Here is a 27343-nt window from a genome sequence, read left to right on the forward strand (position 1 = left end):
GTGCAACATAGCTAAATTATAATTGCTATAAAAACAGTTACTTTTAATTTCTTCTCGTGTACACAGTTCCATTCATAACATTTCATAGAGTTTTGCATTTAGGGCATTTATATGACCGTGATGGACATCTATAAACTGTTCAGGAAGGACAGGCAGGGCAGAAAAGGTGGGGGAGTAGCACTGTATGTAAGGGAGCAGTATGACTGCTCAGAGCTCCGGTACGAAACTGTAGAAAAACCTGAGTGTCTCTGGATTAAGTTTAGAAGTGTGTGCAACAAGAGTGATGTAGTGGTGGGAGTCTGCTATAGACCACCGGACCAGGGGGATGAGGTAGATGAGGCTTTCTTCTGGCAGCTCACGGAAGCTACTAGATCGCATGCCCTGATTCTCATGGGTGACTTTAATTTTCCTGATATCTGCTGGGAGAGCAATACAGCAGTGCATAGACAATCCAGGAAGTTTTTGGAAAGCGTAGGGGACAATTTCCTGGCGCAAGTGCTAGAGGAGCCAACTGGGGGGGCGCTTTTCTTGACCTGCTGCTCACAAACCAGGTAGAATTAGTGGGGGAAGCAAAAGTGGATGGGAATCTGGGAGGCAGTGACCATGAGTTGGTTGAGTTCAGGATCCTGACTCAGGGAAGAAAGGTAAGCAGCAGGATACGGACCCTGGACTTCAGGAAAGCAGACTTTGACTCCCTCAGGGAACGGATGGCGAGGATCCCCTGGGGGACTAACGTGAAGGGGAAAGGAGTCCAGGAGAGCTGGCTGTATTTCAAGGAATCCCTGTTGAGGTTACAGGGACAAACCATCCCGATGAGTCGAAAGAATAGAAAATATGGCAGGCGACCAGCTTGGCTTAATGGTGAAATCCTAGCGGATCTTAAACATAAAAAAGAAGCTTACAAGAAGTGGAAGGTGGGACATATGACCAGGGAAGAGTATAAAAATATTGCTTGGGCATATAGGAATGATATCAGGAGGGCCAAATCGCACCTGGAGCTGCAGCTAGCAAGAGATGTCAAGAGTAACAAGAAGGGTTTCTTCAGGTATGTTGGCAACAAGAAGAAAGCCAAGGAAAGTGTGGGCCCCTTACTGAATGAGGGAGGCAACCTAGTGACAGAGGATGTGGAAAAAGCTAATGTACTCAATGCTTTTTTTGCCTCTGTCTTCACGAACAAGGTCAGCTCCCAGACTGCTGCGCTGGGCATCACAAAATGGGGAAGAGATGGCCAGCCCCCTGTGGAGATAGAGGTGGTTAGGGACTATTTAGAAAAGCTGGACGTGCACAAGTCCATGGGGCCGGACGAGTTGCATCCGAGAGTGCTGAAGGAATTGGCGGCTGTGGTTGCAGAGCCATTGGCCATTATCTTTGAAAACTCGTGGCGAACGGGGGAAGTCCCGGATGACTGGAAAAAGGCTAGTGTAGTGCCAATCTTTAAAAAAGGGAAGAAGGAGGATCCTGGGAACTACAGGCCAGTCAGCCTCACCTCAGTCCCTGGAAAAATCATGGAGCAGGTCCTCAAAGAATCAATCCTGAAGCACTTGCATGAGAGGAAAGTGATCAGGAACAGCCAGCATGGATTCACCAAGGGAAGGTCATGCCTGACTAATCTAATCGCCTTTTATGATGAGATTACTGGTTCTGCGGATGAAGGGAAAGCAGTGGATGTATTGTTTCTGGACTTTAGCAAAGCTTTTGACACGGTCTCCCACAGTATTCTTGTCAGCAAGTTAAGGAAGTATGGGCTGGATGAATGCACTATAAGGTGGGTAGAAAACTGGCTAGATTGTCGGGCTCAACGGGTAGTGATCAATGGCTCCATGTCTAGTTGGCAGCCGGTATCAAGTGGAGTGCCCCAAGGGTCGGTCCTGGGGCCGGTTTTGTTCAATATCTTCATAAATGATCTGGAGGATGGTGTGGATTGCACTCTCAACAAATTTGCGGATGATACTAAACTGGGAGGAGTGGTAGATACGCTGGAGGGGAGGGATAGGATACAGAAGGACCTAGACAAATTGGAGGATTGGGCCAAAAGAAATCTGAGGTTCAATAAGGATAAGTGCAGGGTCCTGCACTTAGGACGGAAGAATCCAATGCACCGCTACAGACTAGGGGCCGAATGGCTAGGCAGCAGTTCTGCGGAAAAGGACCTAGGGGTGACAGTGGATGAGAAGCTGGATATGAGTCAGCAGTGTGCCCTTGTTGCCAAGAAGGCCAATGGCATTTTGGGATGTATAAGTAGGGGCATAGCGAGCAGATCGAGGGATGTGATCGTTCCCCTCTATTCGACATTGGTGAGGCCTCATCTGGAGTACTGTGTCCAGTTTTGGGCCCCACACTACAAGAAGGATGTGGATAAATTGGAGAGAGTCCAGCGAAGGGCAACAAAAATGATTAGGGGTCTAGAACACATGACTTATGAGGAGAGGCTGAGGGAGCTGGGATTGTTTAGCCTGCAGAAGAGAAGAATGAGGGGGGATTTGATAGCTGCTTTCAACTACCTGAAAGGGGGTTCCAAAGAAGATGGCTCTAGACTGTTCTCAATGGTAGCAGATGACAGAACGAGGAGTAATGGTCTCAAGTTGCAGTGGGGGAGGTTTAGATTGGATATTAGGAAAAACTTTTTCACTATGAGGGTGGTGAAACACTGGAATGCGTTACCTAGGGAGGTGGTAGAATCTCCTTCCTTAGAGGTTTTTAAGGTCAGGCTTGACAAAGCCCTGGCTGGGATGATTTAACTGGCAATTGGTCCTGCTTCGAGCAGGGGGTTGGACTAGATGACCTTCTGGGGTCCCTTCCAACCCTGATATTCTATGATATTCTAAGAAATGCGTGCAGTATCCTTTTGTTTAAAAGGAAGACAAAAACTGACTGCACGTGTCAAGCTATCATAGTTATGAATGGTTTCAGAGTAACAGCCGTGTTAGTCTGTATTCGCAAAAAGAAAAGGAGTACTTGTGGCGCCATAGAGACTAACCAATTTATTTGAGCATGAGCTTTCGTGAGCTACAGCTCACTTCATCGGATGCAATGAATGTGATGTGAATATGAATGTGATGTGACACTCAAATACAATGAACTGTTCTGTCAGCTTATATGTAAGCATCATGCATTCAGTAAAGTAAGATGCAAAGTAAAAAATTCTGTTAAATAACAGACTATTGAAACTGTAGAAGTGGTTATAAATTAGTTTACTCCGTTTATTTGCATTTCATTTAGCTCAGATACTGACTCAAAGTATGCCTGGGTGGACAGACAAGCTAGCTCTGCCTGAGCTAGAGCACAAAAAAAATAACAGTGTGGACCTGGTGGTGCAGGCAAGCCACCTGTGTGTAAGCCTGCCTGAACCCCTAGGATCATACTTGGGTGGCTAGTCCGTACCAGTGCCCTTGCCTCAGCATGCGCACTGCTATTTTTAGGGTGTTAACTTGAGCAGAGCTAGCATGTATTTGTCTCCTACCCTCACTTTCTTTCTCGTGCATAATTAGGAAGGCGATGTGTGCAATGTTGGCTAAACATTCAGTGGAGGTTTAATTCTAAAAAGTGTTCAATGAAATTCCTTCTTTTAGGTTTTGTATGTTTTCTTATACTGGTGAAATACAAATTTCTGAGCTCTTTCAATTTAATACATTTTCATACATGAATCTGATTATTTGTAACCTGTGTTGCAAATAATGTCTAAGATTACTGTGAATTACAGGTTCCCATACTTTTTAATATGTAAGTGTCTTCTGAGCCACCAGTAATTGCATTGATTGATGTGTGGACAACAGCTTCTCCTGTTCACGATCACATAACATCCTTGTGGCAACTGCTTACGTAAATAAGTGATATGAGAGAGAATTTCATGTTTCTAAGTGTCTTTTAATGAATTTGGCAACTGGAAATCAGGGGGAGCAGCCAACACCACGTGACCAGTCAGCCCCCTATCTATTGATGACACTTTGGGAACTTCTGATATAACTGAGGGTTTTTTCCCCCCTGTCAGTTTACTTTATATATTTGACAGCATTGTGCACCTAGTCAGTTTTGCTATTTTCCATTCGGGTCCCAGCCTCAACTGGGCTTTCTAAGATCTAGTGCGATATCACTTCTTCGCTTTTTTGGCAGGTCTTTCAAACAGTTACAAAGGAAGATAAACCTTTTTTTTAAAAGATCAGTTGTAATACCATGAATATTGCCAGAGACACTTGGATGTAGAATTTTAAATTACTTTAAATTTTGTTTAGATGTCAAGCTGATGGTGGGACATTCTAGTGACCTGTGTGGGTTTATTTGAATGTCTAATCAATTCAATTAGCCACACATCAAAATACCTGTGCTATCACATATGTGTGTTGGATGAGCCTTGAAGCTGGTGAGGGAAATGATGACATATTATACATGTGCAAAACTACTTACTCATTTTGGCTATCTCAACCAATATATCAAACTTGGCAAAATACTCATTCTTCAGAGGGCTATGTGTATGCCAAGTTTCAACTTTAAAACGGAAGTTTGAGTTATTAGAGAACACAAGTGTTTGAAAATATTTCCTGAAGTGTGTGACACTATTTTTATTATGCTTATAAAAAAGTAAACAACTGAAGGGGTTTTTTTTAAATATTGTGAGGAAAAATTCATCTTTGGGTTGAGAACAAGCATGGGACACTTCAAAGGGTAAATTTTATTACAAAAACTGGTTAAAAATAGAAGCTTAAAATGGGGGTTTTGGATACACAGCTATAGGTCTTTAGGCCATTGTTAACTAATGTGGCATCTCCTATGTATCAGTGAAGAATTCTAGTAACTTCTCTAAAGTGAAGGTTCTTGGGTATTTGCTATATTAAGTCAGTCCTGAGAATAGGTCTCTTCCAAAATGTGTGATCTCATTTGTTTTCCTTTTTTCATTTTCACATTCTTGGGTTTTGGTTTTTCATAAAGTGCTACAATGAAGAAACATACAAAGAAATGTTATTCATTTTAACTTCTGGCTTGTCTGTGTGTGTAAATAATTACAAAGAATAGGTTACATAAATAAGCCACATTATTCAATAAAATAAGAAATTTCCTAACTACATATAAGTAAAATGCATCTTTAGGCAGTGGAGTCCAGGCTTGAATTCTGGATAAGCCTTATAAAAGATACAAAGCTATCTCTTCTGACTGGCCATACCATCTCTGGCTATGATCTCATCTGAATCAGTGCCTAAGCATGATGCTGAAGGGTATGTGTTCTGCTGGAGAACATAAACTTTCTGCCAAGATGTCAAACAAGGCCCTGACCACATGTGACTGTTAAAGATATTGTTTCTTTTTGTAAAGAGAAGGAAATGTTAACTCTGTTGTCCTGCCTCAATTTATCTTCTATTTAGATGTAATAGGTGTAATAAAACTGGGATGTTGAGGCTTTATGTTTGTAAAGGATCTTGAGGTCCAGAAATGCAAAGCACTTGTGACAGTGCCTTGCAGTCTTGGGTCCTCTATCATTGTGCCTACAGTAATACGTCCAAGAACAGGTTGCAGCATTCTCCTTGCCCTTTCCCCAGATGCATACTCACTTTACCTTTCTTTGCTTTTTAAGAGGTCAGATGTGTGTCCTTTGAGTGCTCCAGCTGGTATTATTCAGGAATGTAAATCAGTGTCAGTTCTTCTTGGATTAAAAAAATTTCTTGTCAGTTTACAGAAAAACACACCTGATACATATGTCATGAAGTTTTAAGTGGAGCTGCATGTAAATTACAGAGTATAGGTATATGTTCTGTGGTCCAAGGAACATTTCAATTCCCTAGCAGTTGCATGTGTTTTCTCCATGTTGCAACAAAGTGTTGCTCTGCAAGGCTGGATTTTTCCTTCCCAACATTTCTCCCCCTGCTCCCCAAAACCACCAAGGGCTGTCTACACTAGCAATTTACAGTGCTGCAACTTTCTCGCAGTGGGGTGTGAAAAAAGACCCCCATGAGCGCAGCAAGTTTCAGCACTGTAAAGCACCAGGGTAGACAGTACACCAGCTCTGGGAGCTATGCCCCTCGTGGAGGTAGTTTTTTAGCATTGGCAGTGTAGACAAGACCTAAATAAGTAAATTCCACTGTGGGTGTTGCATACAATAATGTTAAACTAAAAGACATGTTAAAGTTGGCACTTCCTCTCTGGGATCATGGGTTAGAAATAAATGTCACTAAAGTGATGCTCTTTGGCTTATTGCTGCTGTGGTAAAGGGAGGATCTCAAACTCTGGTTTTCGCAGCTGTCCGTTAAGTGTTTTTTGATGGAGATGTAGCATCAGGTCTTAGACTCTTTCCTATGAGAGAGAAAAATTAGTTCCTTTAATCCTCTGAGTTAGAGGAACAACTTGAGTTGCTCCTCCTCTGTAGGGGAAAACTGACTTTGAATTCTGTTATGACCCTAATTGTGTCAAGAGGGAAAACTGGGAAGAAATTCCACTACAGGTTACTAGTTCATGTAATCATCACTAAATGGCAATGTCCATCTGTCTTTAATCCAGTTATGCAAAAAATTATTCAGAAAATGTATTCAGTAGGAAAGTGGAGTTCTTACCTGTTCAGTTGACTGTGTCAGACTGACCCATGGGTCTGACTTTCAGAACACTTTCAAAGCCATGTCCCTCTCTTATGGCACTGAACATTCTGTGCAAGGCTGCTTAAAGCTTGGACTGGCTAATAAGACTTAAGAAGCTTCTGTAATGGACTGTTTCTGGTGACTGTGAGAGACGAGAACATTTTCTTGATTCTCCTCATCTATTATATTTATGCTATCTATTATATTTATTAAGCTTCTGGTGGTTAGATTTGAATACTAAAACATAGCATAATTTTTATGTGGTGAAAGAGAATAATGGATATGTGTAGTTAGTTACTAGGGAAATACTCTTCCTTGAATGCTCTAGCTAACGTTAGGCAGTGGCTATAGTACTCTAGTTTAGCTGGTAAAAATGTGGTATACTTTACCCTGATACTTTTTAGAACAACAAAAGAAAAATGATAAAGGCCATTATTACTGGAAATATGCCATTATATATTTACCTGTATGGTTCCTTTGTCATACTTTGGTTTCAGATTCATAATATACTGCTTTATGCATGTTCATGTCTAAAGTGAATATAACTGCAGTCTATTTCATGCTACTTCATCCTGTTTCAGGAATGGGGAAATTTGAAACATAAAGAGGATCTGACACCATTTCATTAGATTGCAGCTAATTAGCCGTTACCCATTATATTTAGTATTAGCATCAAACTTAATGTTGAAATCTGTAATTTAAGCCCTTCCATCAGGGAGCTGTAAACATGACGGGACACCTGCTATACAAAGTGAGATACAAAAGTCTAGTATTGGGGAACACGCTAGTGAAGTTCATGGGAAGTGCTGCCTTTGCTGCTGTTAGTGAGTGTGAGGAGTGTGGGGGTTTTAAAGAAGGATGGCTCAGTGCCTAGGGCATTAGCTTAGGACTTGGAACCTAGGCTGGGTTTAAGTTACTGCTCCACCAGCTTTCCTGTGTGACCTTAGCAAGTCAATCACTCTGCCCCAGTTCTCCATCTGTAAAATGGGGATGATAGCCCTGCCCGGCCTCTTGGGTGTTGAGGATAAATACATGAAAGGTGGTGAGGCAATCAGATACTGCAGTAAAGAGCTACCATACAAATACCGAATACATTTATAGCAGGGTGCTGTCTTTGGACCCTTTTTAGGTGCTCCATCTTTTACACCAAATTCTGGCTCAGAGGGTCTGAAATCTGAAGTTCCAACCCCCCCTCCTTCCTAACCCCCATTCTTGCCTTTTCAGCAGCTAGAGCTTTATCTGCTCTCCCATCTTCAGAGCCTCTTGGCTGCTGTCAGAGGGAAGGGAGGAGGTCTCTGCTGTACCTCTTCCTTAGCAGACATTGGAGCTGCTTTCCCAAGTAGCAGCAGCAGCAGTGTGTGAAACTGACAACATCCTTGACATTTTCACTGGTGTTTGAGAGAGAAGCCCTATGGTTGATCAGAATAAACTTCATTGAAGCAGGCTGTGCACATGCCACATACACTGGGTACTGTCATTATCTAATGCTTGTGTAGGTCAGGTTAGCAACATTTTACAGCTGAAAAAAAGAGGCAGAGTCTTGTCCAGTGCCTCAAGGAAGTTTGTGTCCGTGCAAGGAGTAAAGGGGTTTCTAATTCTTGTTATAGTACTCAAGCCATCAGATTGTTTCTCCTCTTCCATATGTTTTTCATTGGCACTGGTGTAATAGGAGCAGCTGAAATTATTTCTGTAGTGACTCTTTATATTGGACAAAATCTGTTGGATAGAGAAGTTTTGTAAAATGCTTTTTTCCTTTAGTCTAGAATTGTAAGTACTCTTTGGCAGAAGTCTTCTGTTACAAAGATGCGCTGATGTACTGATAATGCAGTCTGTTTGCTGTTGGATCAGATATCACTCTGGCTTGGACATCATCTTCCTTTCCAATATCAACTGCATGAAGAAACTTGTACAGATACAGACAGACATCATCTTCCTTTCCAACTGTTCCTCTGAAACCAATAAAAATAATGAAATACAAAGTTTTGTGCTTCTGTTTTAAGTGGCAGCAGCCTTAAAGGGGAACTGTCACAAAAAGTGTACTTTCCAGTTGAATTTCCAGTGTTTCTGTGATACTTCCGTTATGCTGTTAAACATTTAGTGGAGCTAAAAATTGAAGTCTTATCTAGAAGTAATTAAACTTTTAACATGTACTATTCGTGTAACTCGGATCTCGGTGGTGCCAACTGGCAGAGGGCACAGAAGGGGAGTAGGGATCCCATGCGTTAGATGTATGCTTAATAGGTCACCAAAAGGTGATGAGGTCTTACTGAAAGCCAGTAGCCCACTTGTCATCATCATTGCAAAATGTACGTATAGATAATATTTAAGTTATGTATCTATATCGAAAATTATGTTCTTAAGGTCTTGGAATTAAGGCAGGTCACCCAGAGGTGACATGCTTCAGGAATGTATCTTTCAGGCAGAGGTAACAGATGCTTATCTCCCTGTCTGGTCATATGTGAATTGTGTATTGTCTGCCTCACAATGGAGGCCTATTTGCATACTGAGCCTGGTGCTAGCCAAAAGGCTGCAAAATCTACAAGAGAAAATCTATAGGAAGAAACAAAAGGGGATGGGGGGGAGGTCTATGTCCCTCCTGTCCCCTTTATGCATGAAAACAAAGGCTGGGACTTGTTTGTCTTGGGAGGCAAGGGAACATGCTGGGTCCTTCACCTAGAACAGGGGTCAGCAAGCTTCTGCATGGGGCCCATGAGGGTAATCCGCTGGCAGGCCACGAGACATTTTGTTTACGTTGACCGTCTACAGGCACGGCCCCCCCATAGCTCCCAGTGGCTGTGGTTCCCCGTTCCCGGCCAATAGGAGCTGCGGGAAGGGGCGGACCGGTGCTGTGAGCTGCGGGGGAGGGGGGGCGTGCCTGCGGATGGTCAATGTAAACAAAATGTCTTGTGGCCAGCGGATTACCCTGATGGGCCGTGTGTCGAAGGTTGCCAACTCCTGACCTAGAAGGAGACAAGCTTAATTGTGTCTGTCTCTCATGAGAAGAGGCTCACAGCAAAGCCTGGCTGTAAAGTTCTTCAAGGACTTTGGGTATGCATTACTGTATCAGACATGAGTATCTAGTTAATTCAGACTAGGTTCTACAATGAACGTTATGATTTTTATTTTATATGTAACCACACCTTTGTTTCCAATACTTCTACTTACTTTCAATACTTGGACTTATCGCTAACCTGTCAAGAAGCAGCAGAGTGGGGCCTGTGAAGCCTTGAGGGGAGTGTGCGTGTTACCCATGGCCACTAGGGTTAGAGAGCAGACCCCAAGCAGGCACAAATAAGGCTTCTTTATGCTAATGGCAGGTGGTAGCAAGGTGCCTCACAACCCTGGGTATACCCCAGGAAGTATCACAGTGGCATAGTTGGCAGGAACTACACCCTTGCTGGTTAGCCAAGGGTCACGCTCCACACATTTATATACCAGATAACACAGATACAGAAAGATTTAAAAGTGAGAAGGTTAGAAACAGGTAGAGAAAAAGATTTTTGTTTGTTTTGGGTAAGGGAAATAAAACAAAGGAGAGGACAGAATGGGTAAGCCAGAGACACATGCTAAGCATACCAGATCCAAGTTGGGAAAAACTGTGTGCAGACCATGACTTGGAAGCTACAGGGAAAACCAGAGAGGGGATGAAATCTCTACTCATGGAATCTGATAAACATCAGGGACAACTGATTAATCCATTGAAAGTGCCTGTGGTTGAGGGAGGTGTTGGCTTAGGAAACCAGCGTGGCACATGTCCCAGTGGGGCAGTCCTGCCATTAGAACTGGCCAAGATAGAGATCCAAAAGCTGGAAATAGCAGAGAGAGCTAGAAAGTGGGGGAACAAAGCTGAGTGCCCAGGACAGGGAGGGAGATGCTAGCAGAGAAGCAAAGGTGACAGCCACAGACCAGGCTTCCTCAAGCTAAGGGCACATGGTAGCAAGGTGCCTCACAATCCTGGGTACCCCTGGGAAGTTTCAGAGTCAGTTTAAATGGTCTGATCTAAGTGTTTGTATCAATTCCAAACTATACTCTCAATTGTTTTCGTGGGCACTTCACTAATTTTGGATTGGGTTAGTGCTGTGTTCTGAATCTCTTCGTAAGTTTGCTCTTGTGATATGACAGGTTTCAGAGGAACAGCCGTGTTAGTCTGTATTCGCAAAAAGAAAAGGAGTACTTGTGGCACCTTAGAGACTAACCAATTTATTTGAGCATGAGCTTTCTCATCTGATGAACATCTGATGAAGTGAGCTGTAGCTCACGAAAGCTCATGCTCAAATAAATTGGTTAGTCTCTAAGGTGCCACAAGTACTCCTTTTCTTCTTGTGATATGGACAGTATTGCTTTTTACATGGAAAATTCATTACAGTTCCCCAAGTTTAGGTGAATACTGTTGTCAGGTATGTTTAGACTGTAGTTCCTGCTGAACACATAATGGCAATTAGAGTAAACATACATATCTAAATTGTTAAGGATGAAACTCTTTAATAGTAAATAAGGAAGATAGTTATGAGTTGGTCCTCTCTAATGTAATTGAGTGGTTTAAAATGTAACAACAGTACTATGTCAACACTTAATGCATCCTCCGCCAGAATTGTCAAGGAGGAAGCATTCGTTACCTAGCACAAGTATAAATCTACCCCGTGTGAAACATAACCTTTGTTAAAAATGGTAATTATATTGAAAAGGATGGACTCTGGTGCAGATGTATGAAAATTATTTGGCACTCCCTAAATTTGCTGTTCTCTGAGCACGCTGAGTAGGCATTCTGGGAAGCAGCACCTTCTGGTACTGAATCAGTACTGCTAATATGAAATGCATTGTTTGCAGCAAAATTGGCAGCTCTTTTGCAGCCATCAGAGTTTGTGAAGTTCTGAAGCTTAAGTAGATGGTTTTAGCTGAGAACAGTGAAGTTTTAATTTAATCAGTGTAAAATGTAAGCCGATCTTTCAGCTTTCTAATTGTGTTTAATTTTTGTGATTATGGGACTTTTTTCCATCTTGGATATTATGACATCTTGCTTATAAGCAAATACGTAATGGCCATTTATTCACATTTCTTTGTTTTATTTTTAGTGACATCATTTTCAATACATTTTTCAAAAGTTTAATCCAAGTTTAAATGTCCAAATAAAAGCAGTTTAGCCAGGCTTATATGTGTGGACTCTGATAATTTACTTTCTACACCCGACTTCTATCAATGTATCAAATAAGCGCATTTTGTAGCCAGAGCTCTTTTTGTTCTAATCTAGTTTTGCTTTTAGTAACAAGAATTTTTTATTTTTGATTCTTCTATTTGCACAGTAAGATGAATATTTCCCTTAGCAACACACTTAAATACTCCTCCCCCTCTGGGAACAAGCTAGGATTTGAATTTTACCTTTCTCTGTAGCATAGTGCAATGGTTTTACTTTGGGTTGAATTGTACATTTTGTCTGGTTTAAGTTATAAGTAAAATTAGGTTTTTAAATAGAGAAAACTAGGTACCTTTAAGTTTGACTGACGTTGCTCTCATAATATTATCAATACTACACATTCTGCTGTCAGCTGGATAATCAGTTGGATCAAAAAGCCAGGACAGATGTGGTGGACGGACACACACACACACACACACACACACAGAATTATTGGATAAAATGTATTCAAATAGAGCAAGGTTTGCTGGTTTGGATTACTCCGTTTGTGGACTGGAATTTTTTTCTTTTCATTTTTTTTTACATAGTATATATTTTATTCTATTTTTAACCATATATCTATGCTGAATGCTATGTGTTCAGTGCTCTCAAGTGTTACAAATGTATTTAAACTTCCCTAATATTTTTGAATGAATTATAATTCATGATCATGGCTCACATCACTTAGTTTTTGCAAGTGGTATTTTCTGCATTAAAAAGCTATTCAGCATAGAAAAACCCCAAAATGAGTAATTTCAAGTTCCAGTATTGTAGTAGTTTCAAAATGTTTGTATCCTTCAGATAAACTTGAATTGATTTGTATCACTTCACTACATGAGTTACAAGGTTTATTCATGTTTGACATGGGTGTCTCCTTTTCGTACAAGTATTTTACAAATGCCTTAAGTAGGAGCTTGACTCTCTCCTTCTTTCCCCCCCCTCCACCCCAAGTCAGAACGTTGTGCTAATTTGATAATGGGCAGGAGACTTACCCTAATAAATGCTGTCTTGAAAAGATTTAGCTAACTTTATCCCACAACACCAAAGGTCTTTGTAGAATTCAGCTGTTTTTCTGGCTGTTTTTCAGATCTTCTAAAGTATTAAAGAAATAAAGAGAACTTTTTATGAAGTCATGGTGAAGAAGGCAGAATCTGAGTAAAGAGTTAGATGTAGTTTATTTAAAAGGACAAAGTTACTTTGAATTATAAATTTACTAGATTTCAAATTAACTTTGGGTATTATACTTGCCACCTCTATGGTTTACATAATTACATTTTTCTATTAAAAAATTCTCTCCCATATTGTGTGAAAGACCCTTGCAAGCAGCCATCAGGGGAATCTGACTATTCTGGGAAAACATTGATGCTAACAAAAGGTGAAATACTCATGTCACATCACAAAATAAAGTGAAAAATATGTCTAAAGACATTTTAGATGTTACTTGACAGTGGTAGGTAAAATTTCAGATGGGCACTGTTTTTATGTCAATGTATCTGTAATACCTTCCAATATAGGTTAGTGTGGGATTTTAGAACCTATTGTAGGGGTTAATGATCTTTTTTTCACTTCTATGAAAATAGGAATAGTGACTTTCTTTACTGTTTGGAATATTTTTGAGTCCTTCTGTAGTAAAGCCAAGGTTTTAATTTAATATACTTTGAGTTATCAGAGTTATAAACAAAATGGCTCCTTAAAAAGCTTTCTGCATTGACATTCTCTTAAAATCTTTTTTACCTCAACAAAATGAATGTGTAACATGAACTCTAAGCAAGACTTGACTTTCCAGCCTTTTTGCAGTTATCTAACAATGTAACACTCCTGGTATACAGTAGAACTATACTGCTTGCATCTGTTCCTTCATCTCAACAAGGCTTTCCTTCATCTGGATGTTCTGTCTTCTGTTTCAGTCAAGAAGGTGAGGAAATAACTTCAGTATCTTAAAAATAGCATTCAGATAGCTGAAGAACTGTTAAGATGTCCTTGCTTCTCACTCTGCAGTTTCAAGATTGTAATTCATTGTCTGATTGATGGAGGCTCAAATTCCCTTTCTTGGGTCTGGCAGCTGACTAGAAGGATAGTGACAATTCTTAGAAGGTGACAAGAATTCCCTTCATCCATCCTACTGTGGATTCTTTTTTTGAGTAGTTTTAATTGTCAGTATGCAAAATCTACAGAGCAGTTACACAGGACTGAATTCCAACATTAAACACTATATACTCTAGTTCTTCTCACTCACAGGTGCCTCCTTGACCACACAGTTTTAGGGGCATATTTTCCCACATTGCCTTCTGCCCATATTAGCGTGTTAGGTTAATTACTGCACCTATTGGGGTCACCTGACCCTTGTTAGGAACTTGTCACAAGGGATCTGGGAGTTTCTTTTCTCCCTCTGTTGCAGGAAACACTCTCTCTCCTGGTGCCATGACAGGGAGGAGTGGCTCATGATGTGAGAAGATGGCAAGTGAAACCTATCTCCATTTGAGTGTGGTTGACAGTGCCAGGCAGGCTTTCCCTACCTGCTGGATTGGTGACTCAAAGCAAATTTTCAGGTAAGAAGTTATTCCTGCTCCTTGATTAGATCAGATTTAGCTAGGGCTACAGGAGAGAAACAAGATCCACTATTATCTGTGGTGCTAATTTACATAGCAGCTGTGTGTTTTTGTGTATGATGAAATGCATTCTTAGTATATATCTACACTTTAGTGTAAGCCCAGGGTTAGAGGGAGTCAACCCAGCTGACCGTGGGTCAGAGAACCCAGGGCTTTAGGGTCTACACTGATTGTTAACCCTTTGTGTTAACAAATTTTCAGCCCTGTGCTCAAACCTGAGTTCTGGCATCCACACTGCTGCACGCAGACCCAATCAAACCGGTTATATCCCAGACTACCTAGTGGCTTCCCAGCATGTGGCTGCTCTAGCTGTTTGACCGTGGTGCACTGCAGGAAAACTTCACTGACCACCCTGCACGTTACAGGAAGTTTGAACAGCCTGCTAACACATTCTGCCAAGCACTCAGTTTGGTCTGTGATGGTTATACCATCATCAGCTAGTTTGAGTCCATGTCTGTGTTCTGCTCCATCAAAAACTCTGTTAGGTGCCTTGGGTGGATCAGAAAACACCACCAAAATGTCCACCAGCACTTCAGGGAAACTGCCTGTTGTCTCCTGTTGGAAGACTGGAAAGGAAAACCTTCTTCTGTTCTTCTGGCTTCATGATTAAAACATTAGCCATAGGTAGCTTAACTACTAAAATACACTTGTTTTTCTGTTAATTTGGCTACATGTTGTGGAAGTTTTAATGGTAGTGACCAGTTCCTCCTGTTTTCTTTTCTATAAAATAACACCATTTCCACATTTTTCTCATGCAGAAAGCTTATCAATGACGTTGGGAAGATGGAATGTGGAGTATCAATAGTTAAGATCACGCACAGGGTTACGGGTAGATATGTATTCTGGCTGGAAGAATGTGGGACACAGGCTGAAGCATTTTGCGTAATGCACAGGATATATGAAAACCACTATCAAAAATAATGAAATCTGAAAAATGACAATGTGCAGGCTGAGAAGATACTTTTTTTTTTAGAAGGATTCTGTAATCCACTGAGTACATGAGTGCGCTCTTACTCTGGCTCTAATGAACATAATCAGGAGTATAAATCTAGTGTTTCAAGGAAAGTTCCGATATACCCTCCATACCCATTACTTTGGTGTGGGCACTTTATGTGCAGTCAGTCACATCTTTACTTGCTCTACAAGGTCCTTCTTGTGATCTGAAATTATAACTTGTTTCTACCGTCTTTCATAGGTGTTAAGTTTTTTGTCTCTTCTTTTCAAGACTTTGGCTTTCTGCAGGTCACCCTAAAAATAGTATGAAAATAGATTTTTTTTCACATGGGATCTCAAGAAGTATTTGGCTCTTCTTGTGAAAAATCCTTGAAGTACAACTGTTTTTTTCTTGAGTCTTGTGATATCACCCTAACCAAGATTACATATTTTTAGATGGCTAAATGCTCTAGAAACATTTGATGCTTGTTCACTCCTCCCTCATTTAATTTTCACGGTGAGAACCAGAGGCTGTTTTTCAAGAAGTGTATTAAAGCTGTGGGACCTGACTTCAGAGAGATCAGAGATTTTAGACCTCTGGTTTTATTAGTTTTTCTTCCACTGTCTTGTGGTTAGCCTAGGAGAACAACTGTAGTAAAACCGAGGAGTGATAAGTGATCTGTTTCAGTTTGTCAAGGGGATTGTGTTCCACTGAGAATACTTGTAGTGGTAATTGTTCAGTGCAACTATTTTTTTCCTCTGTATATCTAGACTCTTGGCTTGTTAAAGTACCTTTTTGGAATTCTCACCTGGTTGTCCATAATTAACGGAATCATAGCTTTTGGTATGAAGAAAATATCAAGGCTCTCCTCACTTTGGAGACTTTGTTATATAAATAAGTGAACGCTTGTATACCTAGACAATATGAAACCATTGGTTATTTCTGCAAATCTAACACTTATGTCATAAATATAAAGGGAAGGGTAAACACCTTTAAAATCCCGCCTGGCCAGAGGAAAAACCCTTTCACCTGTAAAGGGTTAAGAAGCTAGGATAACCTCGCTGGCACATGACCAAAATGACCAATGAGGAGACAAGATACTTTCAAAGCTGGGGGGCCGGGGGGGGGAGAAACAAAGGCTCGCTCTGTCTGTGTGATGCTTTTGCTGGGAATAGAAAAGGAATGGAGTCTTAGAACTTAGTAAGTAATCTAGCTAGATATACGTTAGATTCTGTTTTGTTTAAATGGCTGATAAAATAGCTGTGCTGAATGGACTGTATGTTCCTGTTTTTGTGTCTTTTTGTAACTTAAGGTTTTGCCTAGAGGGATTCTCTGTTTTGAATCTGATTACCCTGTAAGGTATTTACTATCCTGATTTTACAGAGGTGATTCTTTTACTTTTTTTCTTCAATTAAAATTCTTCTTTTAAGAATCTGATTGCTTTTTCATTGTTCTTAAGATCCAAGGGTTTGGGTCTGTGTTCACTTATGCAAATTGGTGAGGATTTTTATCAGGCCTTCCCCAGAAAAGGGGGTGTAGGATTTGGGGGGGAAAGATGTTTCCAAGCGGGCTCTTTCCCTGTTATATATATTTGTTAGATGGTTGGTGGTGGTAGCAATAAAGTCCAAGGGCAAAAGGTAAAATAGTTTGTACCTTGGGGAAGTTTTAACCTAAGCTGGTAAAAATAAGCTTAGGGGGTTTTCATGCAGGTCCCCACATCTGTACCCTAAAGTTCAGAATGGGGAAGGAACCTTGACAACTTGCAACAGTCCTGAGTTTGGGTTGATGTGAGATCTGGTCATCCTAGATTATTTCCCTGGAATAAGTGCAGTTGCATATCTACATAATCCCACCTATACATATAAAATGATGGGGTCTAAATTAGCTGTTACCACTCAAGAAAGAGATCTTGGAGTCATTGTGGATAGTTCTCTGAAAATATCCACTCAGTGTGCAGCGGCGGTCAAAAAAGCAAACAATGTTGGGAATCATTAAGAAAGGGATAGATAGAGACAGAAAATATCATGTTGCCTTTATATAAATCCATGGTACACCCACATCTTGAATACTGTGTGCAGATGTGGTCACCCCATCTCAAAAAAGATATATTGGAATTGGAAAAAGTTCAGAAAAGGGGAACAAAAATGATTAGGAGTATGGAATGGCTTCCGTATGGGGAGAGATTAAGAAGACTGGGACTTTTCATCTTGGAAAAGAGATGACTAAGGGGGGGAATATGATAGAGGCCTATAAAATCATGACTGGTGCAGAGAAAATAAATAAGGAAGTGTTCTTCACTCATAATACAAGAACTAGGGGTCACCAAATGAAATTAATAGACAGCAGATTTAAAACAAACAAAAGGAAGTATTTTTCTCACAATGCATAGTCAACCTGTGTAACTCCTTGCCAGAGGATGTGAAGGCCAAGGCTCTAACAGAGTTCAAAAAAGAACTAGATAAATTCATGGAGGATAGGTCCATCAATGGCTATTAGCCAGGATGGGCGGGGATGGTGTCCCTAGCCTCTGTTTGCCAGAAGCTGGGAATGCGTGACAGGGCATAGATCAGTTGATGATTACCTGTTCTGTTCATTCCCTCTGGGGCACCTGGCATTTGCCACTGTCGGAAGACAGGATACTGGGCTAGATGGACCTTTGGTCTGATCCAGTATGGCTGTTCTTATGTACATAAAGAATTCTGAGGCATGACCATTAATCTTAGACTAATCTGAAAGCTACTCCCTCAAAAGGTAGATATAATAAAGTAAATTCCTGGATTTCAAGGCCAGAAGGGGGGAGGAGGGCATTGTGATATTCTGTTTTGACCTTCTGTAGGTCATGGACCATCGTACTTCCCCAAAATAATTCTTAGAGCATAACTTTTAGAAAAACATCCAATCTTGATGTAAAAATCATGAGTGATAAATAATCCACCATGACCCTTCGTAGATTGTTCCAATGGTTAATGTGGTTAGATGTTTGGCTACATGTGTGTGTTCTCCCTGTGTGCTGTCCCAGCTCTGCGCAGACAGCTGGCACAGCAGACTTCAAGTGAACCGCCCAATGACCACAAGATGCGTTAAGGTACAAAGGTGCCAGGCCAGGTTTATTGTCGACAAAGCACAGTAATAGCACCTGGCAGACTCTACGAGGATGCTAAGACATGTATGCACATGACAATGGACGCAGCTCAATGAATGGCAGGACTTTCCATTCACCCCTCAGCTGGACAAAGATTCTCCCTTGGAGATGCATCTTTATACCCTGATACAAACAAGTTAGTACTGCCTCCTGATGTGGCTAGTTTTTACCCATCACCTTGTACATGGTGGTTCGATCAAAACATCTCTACTACGTACTGTCATTCTGACCTGACCTTTTAGGAGAGGTCAGTGTGTTCCTGTTATCCTTGTGGAATGTTTTTGTACCATCCTTGATATCGGAATGTGTTTGTGTAAGTACTGTGTGCTTCGCACTTCTAAAGAATGTGTGTTTCTGCAATATTAGCCATGTTCTTGCTAGATTCTGTGAGCAGGTCCTGTGTCATACCAGGCCTCTGATACAAGGCCTTATGTCTCAGGCTGTCTTCCTACTACATTCCCCTGCTTTTTGTCTTTTTATGGGGAGAATGTTTACCCTATTTATTTATTTAACCAGTTTATTAAATACTAACACAGCAATATTTAATATTGATACCCAGACACTGAACAAGGTTGTTTTGAATAACATGTGCCTTACTTAGGATGCGGTGTTACTGACCCCAGAGTGTTTCTGGTACTACCAGGGAATTTGTTTACCCAGTTTGTAGTTACTATGTAACTGAATTTTTTTACCAATTTGGGGTTGGGTTTTTTGGCCGTTATGTTTGCTGCCATTTGCTTGTTGATATTATTTGTGTGTTGGTTTAAACAATTTAGCAATGTTATGCACATTGTAAATGGTGTACCACAATGATACGGCAATACAACCAGAATTGCTAGAAATAGGTCATGCTAGAGAACATCCATTCTTGAATTTGGGTGAAGTGTTGTAATGCCCTACAAAGTTCCTGAAAACAGTACTTTACTAATAAGAAAAGGAGGACTTGTGGCACCTTAGAGACTAACCAATTTATTAGAGCATAAGCTTTCGTGAGCTACAGCTCACTTCTTCAGATGCATATCGTGGAAACTGCAGCAGGCTTTATATATACACAGAGAATATGAAACAATACCTATTCCCACCCCACTGTCCTGGGGTGGGAATAGGTATTGTTTCATATTCTCTGTGTATATATAAAGCCTGCTGCAGTTTCCACGATATGCATCTGAAGAAGTGAGCTGTAGCTCACGAAAGCTTATGCTCTAATAAATTGGTTAGTCTCTAAGGTGCCACAAGTCCTCCTTTTCTTTTTGCGAATACAGACTAACACGGCTGTTACTCTGAAACCTTACTTTACTAATGTGACACCAAATTATCTAGCTGCATTCCCATTTAGTTTAAATACTGTATCTTCCAAAACCCTGCTTCCAAGTGCTTGGGCTTCTAGGTTCTGTTCCTGATGTCTTTCTGCTTTGGCAGTGACTTAACTGATCTCCACTGAAATAGCATCATCTTTCCCTGAAGTTCCCAGCTCTGTTAAATACAAATTTGCCCACTTAAATATACAGGACATTTCACCTGAAAATTCTTCCATCTAAAACACGAAATAAAAATATTTAATTTTTTGGATGGTCATGCCTCAGGGTCAGTGCTTTCTTTAAGTACTAACATTAAGTTATGTAGGGGACACATTTAGTCTGCTCTGAGATCTCTTTTCTTTTTCTGGTGGTTTCATTGGCGTTCACACTAATTCATTGTGTAGAACATAGCAAGACTAATAGAGCTAGCGTAATGGCTGGCTTTTGTGCTATTAACGAAAATGCTGGTTTTGGGTTTAAAAATCAAAAGGTTTTTAGAATATCCCTGTGGTACTCTGGTAAATCTTAGTGGAAGCATGTGATTGAGTTTCTGTTGCCTGCAATATTGCAGCCAGGAATGGTCTGCTGGAGTACATTGTAGGCATTTAAAATCCTTAATGTAGTGTGGAATAATTATATCCATATGACAAGAATTCAGATTGGAGAGTATGGGGACAAAGTCACTTGGGGCATGGCTACACTTGCAGATGTAAAATGCTTTGAGTTAAACCAGTCTTCGTAGAGCACAGTAGGGAAAGCGCTGCAGTCTGTCACGCTGACAGCTTCAAGCGCACTGGTGTGGCCACATTTGCAGCACTTGAAGTGGCATTGGGCGTGGCGCATTATGGGCAGCTATCCCAGCATGCAAGTGCGTGCAGTGTGCTTTTCAAATGGGGTGGGTGGGGTGGAGTGTGACAGGGAGAGTGTTGTGTGTATGTGGGGGAAAAGAGTGGGTTTTTGGGGAGCTGAGAGCATGTCAGTGTTAGGGGCTTTATTCCTTCACCCACTTACTTCCCTGGTCCTTCTCGCATGAACAGAGAGCAACAATACTCGAAGTCCAAAGGAGCAAACAATTTGATGTTTGTTGGGGTGAACTTCCAGCAAGCATGATTCCAGTTTCCTTCCTTAGTGTCCCCCTTCCCAGCTCTGACACCACAGAGCCTTACACCTGTGTCCCTGTTCCCATTCCTGCCCTTAGCCAAACATGATTCCAATTTCCCCAACCCCATTCCTTGTTCCCATTTCCCCCACCCACCCACCCACTCACTTCCTGATTGACTGCAGACTATATAGTAAAACTTGAGTTCTGCTTTGCTGTACCTTAACCAGTCATTTTCCTGAAATTTAACTAACCAGTCCTAACATATTGTAACATGATATGTAACCAATTATATCCCATCACCTTAATTAGTTTACACCCAGCAAAATTAATTATACAGTAGACAGGAACAATCACAGAACCAGACAGAGATTATACAGACAAACAATAGCAAAGTGGGAACTATAATGACGAAACAATACAGAAGTGAGGATTTCACATCCCAGCTATTGATAAGTGACAGGATGCTATCAAACGAAGTTTCCTTTTACATTTTCTAGGCACTTCCCTTTCTCTGGAGGTGATAGGCACTATCAGGACAGGATTGTATTCCTAACAGCCCAATAGCACCTTCTTTCAATGTGACTAGTTTGGAATGTTTCAGAGTAACAGCCGTGTTAGTCTGTATTCGCAAAAAGAAAAGGAGGACTTGTGGCACCTTAGAGACTAACCAATTTATTAGAGCATGAGCTTTCGTGAGCTACAGCTCACTTCCTCAGATGCATATCGTGGAAACTGCAGCAGGCTTTATATATACACAGAGAATATGAAACAATACCTATTCCCACCCCACTGTCCTGCTGGTAATAGCTTATCTAAAGTGATTTCCAGCACAAATCCAGGTTTTCTCACCCTCCACCCCCCCACACAAATTCACTCTCCTGCTGGTGATAGCCCATCCAAAGTGACAACTCTTTACACAATGTGCATGACAATCAAGCTGGGCTATTTCCTGCATAAATCCAGGTTCTCACATCCCCCCCACCCCCATACACACACAAACTCACTCTCCTGCTGGTAATAGCTCATCCAAACTGACCACTCTTCAAGTTAAAATCCAAGTTAAACCAGAACATCTGGGGGGGGGGGGGTAGGAAAAAACAAGAGGAAACAGGCTACCTTGCATAATGACTTAGCCACTCCAAGTCTCTATTTAAGCCTAAATTAATAGTATCCAATTTGCAAATGAATTCCAATTCAGCAGTTTCTCGCTGGAGTCTGGATTTGAAGTTTTTTTGTTTTAAGATAGCGACCTTCATGTCTGTGATCGCGTGACCAGAGAGATTGAAGTGTTCTCCGACTGGTTTAGTTTGGATGAGCTATTACCAGCAGGAGAGTGAGTTTGTGTGTGTATGGGGGTGGGGGGGATGTGAGAACCTGGATTTATGCAGGAAATAGCCCAGCTTGATTGTCATGCACATTGTGTAAAGAGTTGTCACTTTGGATGGGCTATCACCAGCAGGAGAGTGAATTTGTGTGGGGGGGTGGAGGGTGAGAAAACCTGGATTTGTGCTGGAAATCACTTTAGATAAGCTATTACCAGCAGGACAGTGGGGTGGGAATAGGTATTGTTTCATATTCTCTGTGTATATATAAAGCCTGCTGCAGTTTCCACGATATGCATCTGAGGAAGTGAGCTGTAGCTCACGAAAGCTCATGCTCTAATGGTTTGGAATGTGAGGCTGTGACCATTCGCTTCTTAGCTTATGGCTGCCTCTGCTGCTTAGCCAAAGGCCTTAGCCTAAGCACAGGGCCTCAGACTGTCACAGTAAGAGAAGGACCTTACACCGGCAGACAGTGATTTTGATTTTCTTTTATACCCCTAACTAGCCAAGTGATAAGAATACATCTAAATTCTTAGGTACAGGCCTTTACCGACAGGCCTGAATATCTGTATCCTAACAGTCAGCATGCTGTCTTGTAAGTTCAGACAGCAGCAGACACCCGACACCCCCCACCCCCACCTGCACAGCATTCCACAGTAATGGTTGCTTTGTCTTGGAGCAGATAAGCATGCTGGCTGTCAGAAACGGAGCTTTCAAAGGGCATATCCGCATTCCTACAGTGTTCAAAAATAATGACGAGTGGCTACTTGACGTAAGGGGATTATGGGACGTTTCTGGAGGCTGATCAGAGCGTAGTAACGCAACACCTTGTCCCCACTGGTGCTGCGGCGCTTCAGCGGGGGTGCAGCAAACGTTATTCCAGTCGCCAAGGTGGAGTACCAGCAGCGCTGTAGCTGCGGAGTGAGAGCACTCTACGTGCCTTGCCATTGTGGACGGGTAGTGAGCTAGTGCGCCTGGGGCTCCTTTATTGCTTTGCAACTCACAAGTGTAGCCAAGCCCTTGGTGTTAAGGCTGCTTTGACATTTAAATTTGTGTAATGGATCTGAGGTGTAGGGAAGGGATGCAATGAGTAAAATAGTTAACCTTATTTAGAAAGAAAAATCCATGAAGCCAAGACCACATAATTTAACTAAATGACATACTATACTTGGATCTTGTTGGGAAAGTCTGTGAATGATTGCATCACAATTCATACCAACTGGGATTGGCCCCCTGAAGGGAGGAAAGTCTCTTTAGTGGTGTTTAGTCATTCATTCTAAAGGTTTGGCTGAAACTTCACCATGTTTGGCCCAGTGTGGGTTTGTTGGGGTGTTGCTATTAATCCTAGAGTCTTGTTTTCACTTACCCGATCACATTAAGCACTCAGAAGATGGTTTTCTTTGTTCATTCTGGTCACTTGTCTTTTAAATCCACTTGATTCTAGCACATTACTGTTATAAATTTGACTTTCATCGTTTTGTTTCTTGAAACCAAGGGAATGTAAAACATTTCTTCTTGTGTGTTGCAGTTGGTGTGATCAGGTGTCCAATATGCCGCCAGGAGTGCAGACAGATAGACCTGGTGGATAACTACTTTGTGAAGGACACTTCGGAAGCACCAAGTAGCTCTGATGAAAAATCGGAACAGGTATGGTTTTCTACTTTTCTTACTGCAAGTTAGGTACTATTTGGTGTATGTGCATCTTGTGTATATTTGATTGAGCATCTAAAGAAATAAACACTTTTACTGGACTTTATTTACCTGCATATTAAAGCCCCAGAGGGAATTTGAATCTTTGTCAGTAACTATGTTGACTTGTTTTGTTCCTGCTTTTAGGTGTGCACTAGTTGTGAAGATAATGCTAGTGCTGTGGGCTTTTGTGTGGAATGTGGGGAATGGCTGTGCAAGACATGCATAGAAGCACATCAGCGAGTAAAATTTACTAAAGATCATATGATCAGAAAGAAAGAGGATGTCTCCTCAGGTAAGTTTGTTGATCTTTTGCCCAACCCTACCTGTAGCCTAGGAATAAAAACTACTTGGAGGTTCCTGGTGTGGGTGAGTGTGTGTGCCCATACAAACCAAGAGAGGAAGGATGAGTATGTACTTATCCTTAGTCTGTGACTTCCCTGGAAGGTTTTAGAGAAAGATGGGGGCAAGCCAACATGCAATCAGTGAGCCTTGAAAATAGAAGAAACTTGTACATGTTAAATAAATTAAAATGTCTTGTTCTGGTAATACTTAATACAGTTAAAAGGGTCTGTGAAGGAAATACATGAGCATAGAACAGAAAAACAGGGAGAGGCTTCTATTTTTTGTTTGGGTTTGTTTTTTAAAAAAAAGTGAGTGGTGCACCACCTTAATCGACAGAACTGATGTGTGTATTCTGAATCATACCTGATTTCCTTAGTGACAAATGTATTTATTAACACTGCAGAGCTAGGTCAGATATGGGAGAGTGAATTGGATTCTGTTTTGGCTTAAGTATCAATACAATTACTAAGTTCCAGTTGTAGAACCTTTCTGGTTCTCTCATCGCTAGTAACAGAGCCAAACTAGATCCTAGGATGTATTTTCAGGGCTGGTAGTTTAAAGGGGTGGGGGTGGAGGGTGTAAAACAGGTGTCAACTCATCTGGTGGAAAGGACTGGAATACACCTTTAATTATGATCTGTGGACCAAGACTATGAAGCGTATCATACTGTACCACTCTTTATTATACGCACTAGGGCCCCCACAGGAGGTTTACATAAAGATTGAGCACAGAATATGGCCTTTGTACAGGATGCCAAGTTACTATTGCATCAGTATTACTAAGTGGGGATGCAATTGGCAGCACACATTCAGGACCATCACTGTTTCTGCTTAGTATCTTTCACCAATTACATATGCAATTGGACAGTTTGCTGGCACTACTGTGGTAACTGAGTGCACAAATTTGGTGTGAAATTGCACATCTAAAGTATTGAGAAATTTGGTCCTTTAAATTGTCATCATTAGGCTTTGCACTTCACAACCTACTGAAATAAATGGGGACAGGTCACTCCTCTTAAAGCTGTTTTCAGGGTATGTAAAACTACTGCGTTTTCATTTGGAAGGTTTTCTTTGCGAACGAGGGACAAAAGGTTTTTAAATTGAAGCTTAGTTTCTGCAGAATCTAAGTCTGTTGTGGGCTGGTCAATTAAGACAGACACAGTTCTGTTCACAATAGTGATATCAAATAAGTTGAGAGTATGTAACTAGGAACCTCGTGATGGCAGTTTTGGTCCCCTTTTAGTGTAGTTGCACTGTAAGTGCTTTCCAGGAACTCCTGGTCTATGCTAAAACTGTATTATTAATGACTTATAATGCTTAATATTAATGAAAATTGGTTTGATTAGTCCAAAAACTTGTAGTTCTAGCAGCAAAATTAAACTTTAAGAGGCTTTTTTATTTCTGCTTTAAATTTGACGTCATTTACTAATTCATAAGATCTTACATGGGTAAATTTTAAACTTCTGAATCGAAGTAGGTGTCAGAGTGTCCAGGTAAAGCCACAATAGCATGGCTACTTTAAAAATGGCATAATTCTTAATGGAACACCATACAAATATCATGACTTTGTCAGGATGACAATACGGCCAGATTTACCCTTCAATGCTTTGCTGCGAATGTAGTGTGTTAGAAAATATCACTTCTATATTTAGGACTATTTTAATGCAGTAATCGTTCCCTAGACACCGAACCACATAGTGATTCTTAGTGATGTTATCAGCTGTGGTAAATTATTTACTCTTCACGTACTTGGAAGAAATTATCTATTATATGTAATACGTTTGATGGTTTGTTAGACCACGTGAAATATATCCTGAATACTTGAAAATTTCTTTAGTGGAAGACCCAACTTTGTATTTGTGTATGCTGTCTTTTCTTACAATAACTTGCATCATGTAACAAGCTTCAGACAGTACTTGTCAATACGGGAAAACATCCACTTACTACTTCTCTTTAATCCATATCTGCTTCATCTTCCAAAAACTGCTTTTCCTCCACAAGTGTCTTCAAAGGGTCATTGGGCAATTTGGAATCCCAGAAAGAATTTTTTTGTTTATCCTTCATTTGCTTGTGTGTAAATTTCTATTATCCAGCCCAACTGCAGCTCAAATGACTAGATGTTGACTAAAATGAAATTCCCTAGTGGTGGTGGTGGTGTTTACTTTGTCAGATTTTTAAAGAGGTAATTTAGAAGATCCCTGGGTTCTTGACAATTCAAAAGTTTGAGGGGTGTTTGAACCTTCTGATAGTGAGGCGGCGCTAGGGTGGGGTGAAAACGTGGTTTTATAGTCCAGCAAAATAGCTTGATTTCGGGTTTTTTAAGGCAGGGAAGGGAAAGCCATCTTCACCTTTTTTTTTTTTTTTTTTGCTTAAAAGTAACACGCCTGGAAACTTCCTTGATAAACTACTGACACTGTAAATGTTTTAATAAGTACATATTTACAGGAATAAGCACTGACTTATCTGAGAGTAGGTTTATAATTATCCTTGCCTGACTTCTTAAATCTTACCCAGCATGGCAGTTAAAGATTTTGCTCGTCAAACTTTATTTTAAAATGCAAAAATGGTTTGTTTTTAAAAACAGAGGCCGTGGGAGCATCCGGTCAACGTCCTGTTTTCTGTCCTGTCCACAAACAAGAACAGTTAAAACTTTTCTGTGAAACATGTGACAGACTGACATGCAGAGACTGTCAGTTATTGGAACACAAAGAACACAGGTACAATTATTAACATGTCTTACCTCCTGTGGTGCATTTTCTCAGAGCAGGAGGAAGTGAAATTAATCTCAAGCATTTGTGTAATTAAATATTGCTGTATTTACTGTTGATTAGACTGAAATGCTCTCTTGGTGAGGGGAAGTCACTAGGCCTCCTTTAAGGTCCTGAGCTCTACAGGTGAGTTAGGTCATAAGTACAAATGAATATTTTAGTCTCATCCTCATCTGTGGTGGATACTTATAACAGTCACACCATGCTACATGACTGGCTGCCTGGTTATGTCTGGTGTAGCAAAGGGTGATGTGACTTGTAAGGGTGGTGCATTGGTAGAGCTATGTGGGACATCTAGGACTGGATTCAGGGAACTGCTGGTCAGGGCTTGAGGTGAATTGACAGCAGAGGTTAAGGTGTAAACTTGCCTGGAACTTGTTGGAGCTGCCACTTTAATGTGTACACAAA

General features: G+C 41.0%; 1 protein-coding gene across 1 annotated transcript in view; it reads left to right on the forward strand.

The window, feature by feature from the left end:
* The window catches only part of TRIM33 (tripartite motif containing 33), an 81041-nt gene that overhangs the window by 7162 nt on the left and 46536 nt on the right, over positions 1-27343 (forward strand). Inside the window, exons 2-4 of the mRNA XM_073320068.2 lie at positions 23663-23781; positions 23971-24118; positions 26752-26884. Coding sequence (XP_073176169.1) covers positions 23663-23781; positions 23971-24118; positions 26752-26884 — 400 coding nt within the window. The remainder of the gene's footprint in view (positions 1-23662; positions 23782-23970; positions 24119-26751; positions 26885-27343) is intronic.

Source organism: Lepidochelys kempii, chromosome 21 (genome assembly GCF_965140285.1).
Source record: "Lepidochelys kempii isolate rLepKem1 chromosome 21, rLepKem1.hap1, whole genome shotgun sequence".
Classification (NCBI taxonomy): domain Eukaryota; kingdom Metazoa; phylum Chordata; order Testudines; family Cheloniidae; genus Lepidochelys; species Lepidochelys kempii.